This window comes from Gossypium raimondii, chromosome 12, assembly GCF_025698545.1.
Source record: "Gossypium raimondii isolate GPD5lz chromosome 12, ASM2569854v1, whole genome shotgun sequence".
Classification (NCBI taxonomy): Eukaryota; Viridiplantae; Streptophyta; class Magnoliopsida; order Malvales; family Malvaceae; genus Gossypium; species Gossypium raimondii.
In genome coordinates this window covers 44,906,924-44,919,593 of record NC_068576.1, presented here as the reverse complement: position 1 = coordinate 44,919,593, position 12,670 = coordinate 44,906,924, and the positions used below count along the sequence as shown (strand labels likewise).

At 35.0% G+C, this 12,670-nt stretch overlaps 1 protein-coding gene across 1 annotated transcript; it reads left to right on the top strand.

Moving 5' to 3' along the window:
- Positions 1 to 223: 223 nt before the first annotated feature.
- On the top strand, positions 224 to 12,557 carry LOC105764392 (IAA-alanine resistance protein 1). Its single transcript, XM_012582938.2, has 11 exons — positions 224 to 906; positions 2,117 to 2,200; positions 2,346 to 2,395; positions 2,580 to 2,631; positions 3,549 to 3,668; positions 7,385 to 7,614; positions 7,978 to 8,130; positions 8,216 to 8,323; positions 11,665 to 11,766; positions 11,845 to 11,889; positions 11,989 to 12,557. The coding sequence occupies exons 1-11, from the start codon at positions 597 to 599 to the stop codon at positions 12,142 to 12,144; spliced, it is 1,410 nt and encodes a 469-aa protein (XP_012438392.1). The 5' UTR covers positions 224 to 596; the 3' UTR covers positions 12,145 to 12,557.
- Positions 12,558 to 12,670: the final 113 nt, after the last annotated feature.

Below are 12,670 nucleotides of genomic sequence, written 5' to 3'. Positions count from 1 at the left end.
ACTGTTACTTTTAGGTTATTTTAGTGATTGTTTTTAAATCTGTGTTATTTTTGTAAATATAATATTTTTTTGGACTAGTTTAGTAAAATGACCTTAATTTACGAATCCTATTCATGACTCAGATAAGGAAACCTATTTACCGTTTACAATTATAATATTAATATGTCGTAATAATAATAATTGCTCAGGAGAATGAATGAAAGTTGTAAAAAGAAAACAAGAAAGATTTGTATTTATCAATTACCCTCTTCAAATTAATTTCATTTTAATTTTGCCAGTCGGAAATTTAATTAAAATATTCAATATGTTCTTGCAAAAATAGTAAGCTAAGTGGTACACGAAAGATGGATGTGGTTACCTTCGGCATCATAGTAGCCGTAATCCTGGTTTTTTTAGTCATTGTTTGTTTCATAACCATTGAAGGCACTTGCAAACGCCGTTCTTAGTTTGGTTTCCCCCCCCCCCCCCCCTTTCTTGCTGTTTTCAATTTTTCTCTTTCGCTTCCCCATCAAAACTCTTTGTCATTTGCTTTCAATTTCACATCAAGCCAATAAAAAGGGGATTTTTCTTTTTTGTTTTATTTGGAAGGAAAGAAAATGGTGTTCGAGAAAACACCGATCTTTTTTATGGTGGTTTTGGTTTTGGTGAGTTTGGATCTGTGTTTCGGGAGTGAGCTCGGTATGTCGCCGGCGCATGGTGACCATGGGCATCATCATCATTGTGATCATGGACATGGGCATGACCATCATCATCACCACCGCCATGTGGAGGAGCAGGAGAAGAAGAAGATAATGTTGCCGGAGGAGTTGGCTGAGGAGGAAGATATGAAAATTTACGGATTTGGGCCCTATCTAGATGATCACGATCACGATCACGATCATCATCATCAAAACCTCTCCAGTTTAGGTGATTTTAATGGAATTTACGTTTTAAGTCTATTTTGCAATATATTGATGTCTTTTTAAGTTGAGTTTCAGTGGAAAAGGTGAAGCTTTCTGGAGTTTGACATTAGTTCTGAGGGAAAAGCCTTTCTTTGAAATCTGAGTTGTTCATTTTATCGACTTAAAATCAGCCCTGATTATAGTTATCCACTGATATAACAAGCCATGTGTATCCGCTTATCTAGATATATTTTGGAAGTAGGACGGACACTTTATGTAGTCATTGAAGGTTTAGTGTGACTGAATGTGATTGCCTAAAAAGTTGAGATTTATGAGATTAGGTTATCAGTTTCAATCAAAATTTAAGAGTGAAATTTTACTTGAGATTGGCAGAGTTGCCCCTTCTAAAATAGATCTTACTGGCCTATTGCATTTTATTCAGCTAGTGTGACTTGTAGCCAGAAAGTCAATAGTGAAGGTCTAGTCTGTAGCTGGTTTAATGTTGTATCAATTAGTTGCTATGGGTTTTGTGTTTAAGCATCCACCATATGGCTGCTGGTTGGATGGGTGAGGCCTGCCTCCTTTTAGTGCTTGAACCTGCTTGGCATTTTGGGTTTAATCACACATAATATAAGCTTCTAACACTTATCATTTAGCCATTTGTCCCTGAGGCAAAGTGTCTGAACTGTTTTCGAGCAAATGTTGAGCGGAATTCCCCCTTGCTTTAGCTCTTACTGTGAAGGTATAATTCTCTTAAAGTAGGCCATGTGTTGTGATAATCTAATGCTACAATATAGTGGAACATATCTTTGCATCATGTGAGCTTAAGTGTGTTAGGTAAATTGGCTCTTGCTCCCTACACTTATCCTTTTATTTGGCGTTCTGGCTAAATTAATTGGAGAAGAATTTGCATAAATATCTATTATGGATTTCAGAAACTTCATTCTTTTACTGAACTGGTAGACTTAGTTGAATTCTACTCCTAAAATGGTCTCGAAGGTGTTAAATCAGAAAATCTTTGGTTACCAACCATTGAGTTTAATGCTGATACTGGTATGATGCTTTTGGATTTTGTTTTTTCCACTCTGATTGCTTGTTGTGTTGGAATTCCTGCACTCCTCTGGATGCTGCTATATCCATTTATTATGTTCTGATCAACATGTCTCAAGTTCATATAATTGATGCAGTTCTGATATGAGGTTTGAGCATTCTTTGGACTTTTTTGTTTTTGACAGGCCTTTGGTTACGCGCATTGGGCTGTTCACTCTTAGTAAGCTTGGCTTCTCTTGTTTGCCTGATTATTTTACCCGTGATATTTAGTAAGTTAATTCTTGAAGCATAACTATTTACATATTTGGCCTTCACATCAGCTTTATTTTCTGCTGAATTGATTATTGCTTTTTTATTCCATGTTAAGATGTTTTCCTTGATAATGGAGCTCAAAATTTGATAATGTTATTGCAGTACAAGGAAAACCTTCCAAGGCAGTTGTTGATTCATTGGCTTTATTTGGGGTTAGATTCTTTAAACCTTTCATTTGACATGTGAATTTGTAAGTAAATATTGTCAAGATAGCATCTGTTGAGTACTTGATCGAACTGTTGCTTAGTTTTGGGTTTGAGCAGTATTTAGAGTTCATTATTCAAAGCACTCTCTCTCAACTAGTTTTCTACGTATTGTTGTACCTGGATATTACAGGCAGGAGCTATGTTGGGAGATGCTTTTCTGCACCAGTTGCCGCATTCTTTTGGTATAATTTTGACCATGTATAAACTTATGATTGTTCAGCTTAGTAATAAGCCATGAATTTTGTGGTATATTTGAGGTTTTAATGCAGGAATTTTAGTTCTAGTTCTAGGATCAATATAATCCATGTGTTTCAATTTCCTAGCAATCAATAAGATGTTTACTTTGCATTTACATTTTGTACGTGGTTGAGTATGTCTTGACAAGGGAGGCCACAGAATTTAATTCCATTTGCAAGCCATTAGGTGGTTTTGGGTGTTCCATTACAGGGCTGCTATTTGAACTTCCAGGCTACTGCTTGCCTTCTGGAACCATATACATCATGCATGCTTTGGAGGTTGTAATGATGTTAGATAGTTGCTGACAAAGGGATTTTTGCATTTTGGATTCGGGAAATGGGGGAAAATGTAAAATAATCAAAGATTGAAGGCTCCTTAATATGACTTCACTCAAAACATGTTCCCAATGGATCATGACTTCGGTTTGTTCATGCAACTGCAAGTTACTTTATTTCCCCAACCTAACAAAAAAGCCTAAAACTGCAACTACTACTGGAGCTGTAACTCCTGAGTAGCCTAAGTAGATGTATGGGCCTAAGTTTCTTCAGCTTTAGTTTGGGGCTCCCAAGGTGTGTAGTCATATTAGTGATGCATCAAAAATTCTTCTTCTCATGAAAATCATGATGTGATCCTATGGAATTTGTGAAATTATAGAGAGATGGGTAACGAAAGCATCATATTTAGGCTTTCTTTTCTTTCTTTATCTCCTTGTCGATTTTATTAACCTTATTAAAAAGAATGGTCAAATATAAAATTCTGTTGCCAAACAAGTTGACTAAATTTTTGTAAGTGCAGTTTGTACTGTGGTTTGTTGGTTGAATTGTGCTAGTAGATAAGTCACTTACTAATAAACCATTTGCAGGCGGTGCACACTCCCACTCACAGGATGATCACGGGGATCATGCACATCATACTCATACTGGGCATGATAATACGCATGCACACTCTTTAAAGGATCTTTCTGTGGGCTTGTCCGTTCTTGGTAAGTAGCAAAATATTAGGAAAGTGTGTTTGTGTGTGTATATATATGAATATGGGGGAACTTGTTGTTAGGCTGGTCATATCATTTTTTTATATCTGCTGTGAGGTAAAAAATTTCTTGTTCAATATCACTAATTAAAATTTTGAGTGCATATCATAGATAGATGATCTAAATGTTCTATGTTTTCTCAAGCAGTTAGACTTGTATAATGTTGAAGGAATTCCGTTGAAAGTTAGTTGCTACGTTGAAAAGAAATGAGGCTTGGTAAAAGTGTTAGTTTCAATAGGAGTTTGACTTAAGTAGATATGACAGTGAGTATTACATATTTAGGATATGCTCAATGTGTTCATTTGTCTTTGCTTGCGAACCTTAATAAGGGTATGTTTGGGCATTTCAGAGTAAATAGATGAATGTGTAATTACTAGGGTAGTTATTACACCCTCTTGTAATTACAAGGAATTCTAATTTTCTAGATGTGTTTGGCTGATAGAGTGTGTAATTAATCGTAATTACTGTCATGTTTTGTAATATAAATTGTAATTACATAACTGCTTAATTTTAAATTCAAAAAAGAATATTACTTATAAAAAGTTATCAATAATACTTGATGAAAAAAACTCTAAACAAGTAACAAAATCCAAAATTAAATCATAGTATTTGTAATTACAAATTTACATAATTTTAAATTCTAAAAAAGAGAATTATTAAATTATCAATAATATTTGAGAAAGCATTCTCTAAATAAGTAACAAAATTTAAAATCCAATCTTTTTATGAAATATGTTAGTCCAAAAATAATTTGGCAATATAACTACTAAAAAATTAACAAGAAAAAAACATTTTATACAAATTTATCTAATTACTCTAGCATTTAATATGTGTTGGACTCCTCTCTAACATTAAACGGATGCTTCTTGTTATCTTCGATTTGTCCTTGGTCAAGTACAAATAATTAATGTAACGTAATTTAGTTAAAATTAGTATAAATAATTTATAATAAATACTATGTAATTTAGTTAAACATTTAGTAGGTCAAAATGTATGATAAAATTTTCAAATTATTTAGACTAGTTTAGTAAAATAACATATAATTATATTTTAAAAAATAGATGTATTAAAATTAAAGTAATATTATTATATAAAAATAACTTAAATTATGTTCGAGTGTGTTTGGAAAGCCATAGGATAGTTAGATTTGAGTGTAATTACAAGCAATTGTACTCAAATCCTATTACTAGGTGTCCATCCAAATGCACCCTGAATCTTTGCCACACATTCTAGGAAATGGACTTTGTTGGTTGTTTTAAGCAATTAATGTAAGAATAAATTGAGGAAAGAAATGGCTGAATTTTGCTCCTTGATGTTAGAAGAGATATCTGGCATTCCTTATCTACTCTACCTAGTTGATTTATAAATAAGCATGCAAGAATGATCAAGTTGATTCTATCTCCTTTCATTTTCCTAGGTAGATCACTTCTTCTATGACATGAGTCTCTTGAAATTGGCTTGATTTGCTAGAGATGCTCTTGTATACATAGTTCGGCTTGCAGTTTGGACCTTGGACACGGATTTTAACACTCTATTTTGTTAAAAAAAGTTGTTTTCTATTTAATTTTTTTATTCTAAAATATATTTTTAAAATTTAAAAACTTAGCCTTTGTTTGGTTTTAGGAAATAGAAGCCATTTTCGTTTTTGTTTTCTTGGAAAATGGAAAACATTAAAGAAAACATGTTTTGTTGAAATTTTAAAAATGAAAATGAAACTGAAAATATGTGAATTAGAAAACAATAAAATTTATTTTCATTGTTTTCCTAAAAATGCTTTGTAAAATTGAAAATGATAAAAATGTTTTAACTTTTGATGAATTGACTCGGTTCAAATCCATATAAATGCAAAATATTCTTTTTTCTAAAGTTTTTCCAATATTAAATCTAATAGCCTAGTTCAATTCATATAAATTTAAAATTTTTATTTTATTTTTGCTAGAGAAAATAGTTACCAAACATGTTTTCATTATTAAAATGATTTTCATTTCTCTTTACTAAACATGTTCTTCAATATTCAAAAGTGGAAAATGAAAACTGTTTTCTGAAAATGGAAAATGAAAATAGAAAATATTTTCAGAAACCAAGCGGAGCCTTAGTATTTATGTTTTGTATTTTAATACTTCTAAAAAAATGGGGCTTGGCTTGGCCCATGGATGCTAATTGCTATCCATTATTTCCTCTTAATTATTTAATATTTTATCATAAGAAAATGCGTGAGTGAAATACTAACAGGAAGGGTGTTTTCCAGATATATATTTTTGACAATATGGCAATCCTGAATTATTTCTTGTGAAGTTTGCTGATCTCTATTGCAGTTGAGTTGGAGCTGAATAGTGATAAATTAAGCTTGTTTCTTAGTGTTACTTTTCTCATAATCCCCCCCCTCCCAAATATATTATTTACTTTATGGGTTGCATCTCCCTCTTGCCTGCTTTACTTTATGGGTTGCATCTCCCTCTTGCCTGCTTTGAGGTATGAAACTCATGCACATATTTTACAAGAGATGCTTGTAACTTGTTTGGTAGGATAAAGATAGAGATTGTGGTTACAAGTATGTTATTTGTCTATGAGTAATTTAAGCAGCTAATGCAATAAAGTTTACAACAAAAACTAAATATCGAATCATTTCAAAGGAGAAATCATCTCTGGAGCTATACTGTTCTAGCATGTTTTGGCGCCTAGTTTGAGATGTGGATTTGAAATTACTTTTGATCTGGATCATACTCTATTATAAAAGGAAGGGAAAAGAAAAAATAAAAAGTTGAGAAACATTATCAGTTGCTTGTTTCTCCTGAAGTTGATTAATCTTTCGTTGACCATTTGCACAAATACTGACATTCTGCCATCCCATGCTTTTTTTTCCTGTAAATCAAGAAAGATTTTGGGGGAAGTGCCTGTGTTTGAACCTAGGTTTTGTTCATACTAGACTGTTTGGTAACTACTAATCCTAAATGAGGTCAACATTTTGTTTTGAGAATTTTGATTGTTTGATACGAAGTTTTAACAGGTATAGTGTAAGAACCTTGGCACTATGTGCTTGCGGTTAAGGAATAGCTGGGATTGGGTGTCTACATGAAATTATAGAAATTCTAAGTGAAATCCCCAAAAGAAGAAAATAAATAAATGGAAGTGAAGAACTTAAACAATTTTGTCCCTGCATGATTGATGGATTTTACGTCATGGAGATGTAGGCTTCTCTTGAAGTCGGATAACCCTTTTCTATTGATGGAGAAGGAGAAACCTGAACCCAACTTCAAAGAGTATACAGGCGCCTACCATTGAGCCAAATATACTTGGGTGTGCCAACTAATTATTTGGTGACAGGCTGAAAGCCCGATGAGAATTTTTTTTATAGCTAGATTTGTTGGAGAGATTGCATTATGGCCTTCCCCTGAGCTAGAGTTTGTTTTGAAAACCTGTCATTTGGAATCTTCTGAACTTTGGTGTTGCATAATATCCTGTGGAATCTGTAATTTAGAGAGTGGAAGTGGTGTTTATTTGCTTTGGAATAGGTGGTGCAGTAATACTTTGTGGGTATGCATGTATTTTGTTTCAAATGACTTCATAAAAGACCATCTCTCTCTTTCTCTCTCTCTTCTTTTTTCCCCCCTTCAATTTGCTTGACCTTATTTTGGGTGGTTGTGTCATGGTCTTTCTGTATGTCACAGCTGGGATAGTACTATTTCTTATTGTCGAAAAGTTGGTCAGATATGTTGAAGAAAGCTCTGGAGGGGCTAGTAGATGGAGCCATGGTCATCACCACCATCATCACAAAAGCAATAAAAATTTGAAAAAAAAGGATGAAGATGCTGCGCACAGAAACAGTTTGCAACCAGTAGGTGACACACCGTACGACTCTTTGAATGCAGATAATGCATCTCAGCCTGAAATCAGTAAGGTAGTCTTCGAATTTTTATGCTAGAGGTCTTTTGTACTAACAGATTTCATACAACTGAGACTGTGTATACATATTTTCTAGCTATGGCATTATTACAAATTCTGGGAGCAGAACTGGGTTGCACTGCATGAGGTGTAGATATGTTTTGTATCATATATATAACATTTGTTACCTGTAAAGATATTCTTCCCATTTTGGAAACTGAATTCCTTAAACCTTATTTTTGAAAGAAAAGATTGAACTTGAAAAAAAGTGACAACAGTGAGATGTAGAACACTTGAAGAGTTCTGATGACAACATTGTAAATTAGTTTGAAATACATAAATACATGTTCAACATCATCTAACATATTTTATCTGACAGATAAAGAGTTCTGCTGGTACCAATGATGGTAAATCAGATATCGGTTTTGCAGATGGCTCTGCAAATAGTGTTAAAACCTCGGCCCTAAAGGAAACTTCTCATTCACAATCGAACTTGGTGTTTGGCTATCTTAATCTCTTCTCTGATGGTGTTGTAAGTATTTTTTTTGTTGCGTATTTGCAAAACCTAATGTTCTTGTCCTTGAATAACAGTTCTTTTCGGTGTTCTACTATTGCAGCACAATTTTACTGATGGGATGGCTTTGGGAAGTGCATTTTTGCTTCATGGATCTGTTGGTGGGTGGTCCAGAACTTTATTTTTGCTTGCACACGAGCTTCCCCAAGAGGTTTGAGTTCTTTTATGATTTGATGAGCATGATATATGTCATTCTAAAAATGTCCTTAACTCACTCTCTAACAACAAAAAAGATGTCCTTACAACCTGAAGTTAACAGTGATATTAGGTAATATGCTTGTAATGTGGAAAATGGGAAGAAAGTTTGAAAATCAAACGTGTTAGAATATGATATTATTCATGCGGTGCTGCATCCGAATGGTTTCCATGCCTTGACTATCTTTGTGTCAATGGACCATGGCAACTTTTATCTACTACCGAGCATAATGCTACTGATAACTGAATCTTCTGCTTTGTTTTGGCATGGCATCATTGATTGACGTGCCAAGATGGTTTTTGAGCATTGAGGTTTAGCCATATACATTCTTTTCCATGGCTACCAGGGGTGTAGCCAAAGCGGGGCAGGCAGGAGCCTTGGCCCTCCCTTGGCTCAATGAGATAATTGCATTTATAGTCCCTCTCTAAAATTACAAGATTCAATTTAGTCCTTTTTAACTTATGATTAAATGGAAAAATCATAATTTTGGTCCTTTTGAAAAATTAATAATTTAATTTAAGCATTTTTAATACAAAATTTTTAGCTTTGGCCCCCCAAATTTTATAATCTTATCTTGACCCTCCCCCCTAATAAAAATTCCTAGCTTCTCCCTTGATGGCTACCCTCTTTAGCTCGGGAATGCGAGATGTCATTTAGCATTCCGAGGTCAAGACTTTATCTTCCTAAATTGTGGCAACTATTAAATTCAGAAGCCGCATTTGAATATGGTCTATTTGATATTTGAGAAATCCATCGAGTTTTGAACTAATAATTACCATGCTGAAGCTTAGGGAATGAATTGAACTTTCAGGAGTTATTTAAATGGCAAACAACCATAGAAAGCTGCTAGGTCAATTGGCTTCGCGCCACCGACTAACCCACCCCTTAGGGTTGAGACTTCTAGCAGGTCTAGGGTTCTAGGCCTATCTTCTGCATAGGCACAAAAAAGGGCATTGAGGTTATTCTGTTAGTTCTCACAGTTCAGGTTCACTGTGAGATTTGATTCGATGGCGCTCTGTGAATTCTAGAAAAGAAAAGTAGTGTTATGAATACGCGCACAGAATCATGTCACAGGGAAGCCAAAGTCATCTGCCTTGCCCTTATCTCGATTTCTTGAATGATCTATTGTGGTTGACAGTTTGGACTCCTCAGAGGGGATTGAAACCTCAGGACTCGTTAGAGAGAGATCCAGATCTTTTAGGGTTTTGATAAAAGAATTGCTTAGGTTTTATTATTCCATACTGGCCTTATTACATAAACAGTAAACCTATTCTAGAAAGGAAAGAAATCAAGTAAAATCACAATAAAGAAACCTAGGAAAGAAATCAATTGAAACAAACTCACAACCTAAAATCTCAAGCCCTAATTAAAGAACCAAAACTAAATGGCTTTTCCTAACATAGGTTCGGCCACTTGAGCATCCACAACATTACCTCCTCTCCTGTAGAAAGAGTTTGTTCTCAAGCTTGAAGTCTAATAAACTTGACGATATAAATAAGACTTAGTCTCAATTTCAATTTCTGGTTGTACTTCATTCAAATAAGCTAATTCTAGCCAAAAGAGTTTCTTTTCTTTATGCTTAATTGTGTACAGTTCATCACAATTTTAACGTAAGCCTTTTGCCCTTCTTTCTGCCATTTTTGCCCTTGATTTTTTAATAAATGGGGTAGATAAATTTACCGAATTTGCTTCAGTAGTTCCTCCTAATGTATTGCTGCTCTCAGAAATTTGGAATGTCAAGACTGTCATATTTGCAGGAGAAATAAAAATGCCCTCATTGCCATGCCAAGTTCCTCTATGTTTATTCCTGAACTCTAGCATTTGCTGCTTCTGTTCAAAGGCTCTAGCGAGGCTCATAGCCTTGGCTAAGTCAGGGAGATTGTGCATATGGACCAATTGAATGCAATCATCAAGTTCAACCATGAATAACCCGTCATATTGGTCTACCCGAATGTATGACTAGCCTATGCTAATTTTTTCCTGTTATAGTTGTTAATACAGCTCTATGGTTCCTATCTGTTTCGAACTAACCAAATATCCCAACGGGTTACTTCCTACTAGAGGACCAAAATGTAGGGAACAATTATTGTGGAATTCTAACCGGTTCATCACATGCCCCTCCAGCTTAATCTAATAATATCCAAGTTGTGCCTCACCTAGCATGTGGAAGGCTGCCAAACTTATCTACCTCATTGGTGTGTTGGTCTTCGAAGAACTGTTCACTCCGATGCAGCCAAATCAATGGATTTTCTGACCCATCAAAAGTAGGAGCATCTAATTTTGTGTACTTGGGAACAACTCCAATTGGTTGAACCACCTCACCCCACGGTGGTGGTGTTGCACCTCCTCTAACAGTTGGTGGGAAAGGTGCTTGGTGTAGTCAGGTTGTACTTGTGTCACCGTCCCCAATTGTTGATTTGCACAGAGTAAAAAATTAGTGTTTTCATCTGCTCCACGATTTGTGATGTCATTTGTTGCACGTGGTTGTTTATGCAATTTTTTTAAGTTGATAAACTTAGCCTCTGTCTAGGATTTGTAAGTGTTTGGTGTTCTTGAAATAATGCTTGTATGTCATTGATCATTGTGGTCGGCTTTGACGCCAGGTAGTTATAAGTACTTGAACAATTTTGTGTCACAGGGTGATTGATAGGGAAGTTGAAGTCAATTGTCTGCCCCTAATCTTGATTTTTGGAATGACATTGTGGTTGACATTTCAAACTCATTAAAGGGAGACTGAACCCTTAAGAGTCATTAGAGACTAAAGAGAGACCTAGATCTTTATAGGGTTTTTGATAAAAGTTTTGTTTAGCTTTTATTATTCTATACATCGCTTTAACTAAGGATCAGTCTTATTACATAAATATGAAACCTATTCTAGAAAAGGTAGAAATCAAATAAAATTGCAATCAAGAAATTTAAGGAAAGAAATCAATTAAAACAAAATGCAATCCAAAACCCTAAGCCTTTATTAGAGACCTGAAAGTAATGGCCTTTCCTGACTTAGGTTTGGCCTCAAAAGCATCCACAACATTTAGGCTCTTTGGTTTGTCTTGATTGACAAGAAAACCACATTACCTTCTTTACTAACCCCTCCAAACCATTCCCATCATGCAAGCATCCACACACAGGCACACAAAAACCGTCCCTTATAATGCATGACTGAACCATGAAAACTATCCTAACGTGATAAAATGGAAACACAATATGAACTTTCTTTTAAAAGGTGTGGTTTGAATTTTTGCTTTGGGTATCCTCATATATATCAATTCAATGGCTTGGTTTATTCCTCTGTGCAGGTTGGTGATTTCGGTATACTGGTAAGATCTGGGTTCAGTGTTTCCAAAGCCCTGTTCTTCAACTTCCTTTCAGCACTGGTGGCTCTAGCAGGAACTGCAATGGTCTGTATTCTCTGCAGCTAGTGCAATTTTTACCTCAAATGATAGGCAGAGTAGTTACAAACTTTTTTCTTTTTATAGGCTTTGCTTTGGGGACAAGATCCTGGACAGTCATCTTTGATTGAGGTAATACAGCAACCTAGGAGTCATGTTCGTTAAGTTAGTTTTGATGGTTATGGCCTGAAGTTCACAGTTTTTTGTTTCTTTTTTCCCCCTTTCTCGCAGGGGTTTACAGCTGGTGGATTTATATACATTGCTGTTGCTGGAGTGCTTGCAGAAATGAATAACAATGGCAAAACAACATTGAAAAATACTGCAGTGCAGTTACTATCACTAGCATCTGGCATGGCTGTTGCCCTTTGTATTTCACTTGTAGAATAAATAAAAATCCATTCAAGATGAGTTTTGTCCAAACGAACTCAAAGCTCCTACAAGGACTAAGTCACTGCTTTCTTTGGATTTCGGGCTCCTGCTCGGTTTCAAGGTAAGCTACCCTCTGTTTAGATCTCAGAAATCAGGGAGAGAAGGATAAAAGCTTATAAGCTTACCCCTTAATTTTTAGGACAAATTCCTCGCTCTCCTTTACCCACAGGTGAAAACTACATCTCTGGTATATTCCCTTTTGGTAACCTGTAACATTATATTGCCTGAAAAAGGTTAAACAGATATGTTTTCTTTTTTTGGTGGAAATGCTTTTTGTCAAAGATTAACTGGATTGCCCCATGCTGTCTTGTTACTTGAATTTGGGTACGAGTGTTAGATTCTGGCGCAAGTATATATTTAATCTTTTTGAAGTGGTTTTTTGTTGTTGTTGTTGTCTTTGTATCTTTAGGGGTCTTTAGAATTATATCTCTGTACTCATGCTTAAGTATGTGTTTGATGGGGATGTTGGATACGAGTATTTTAA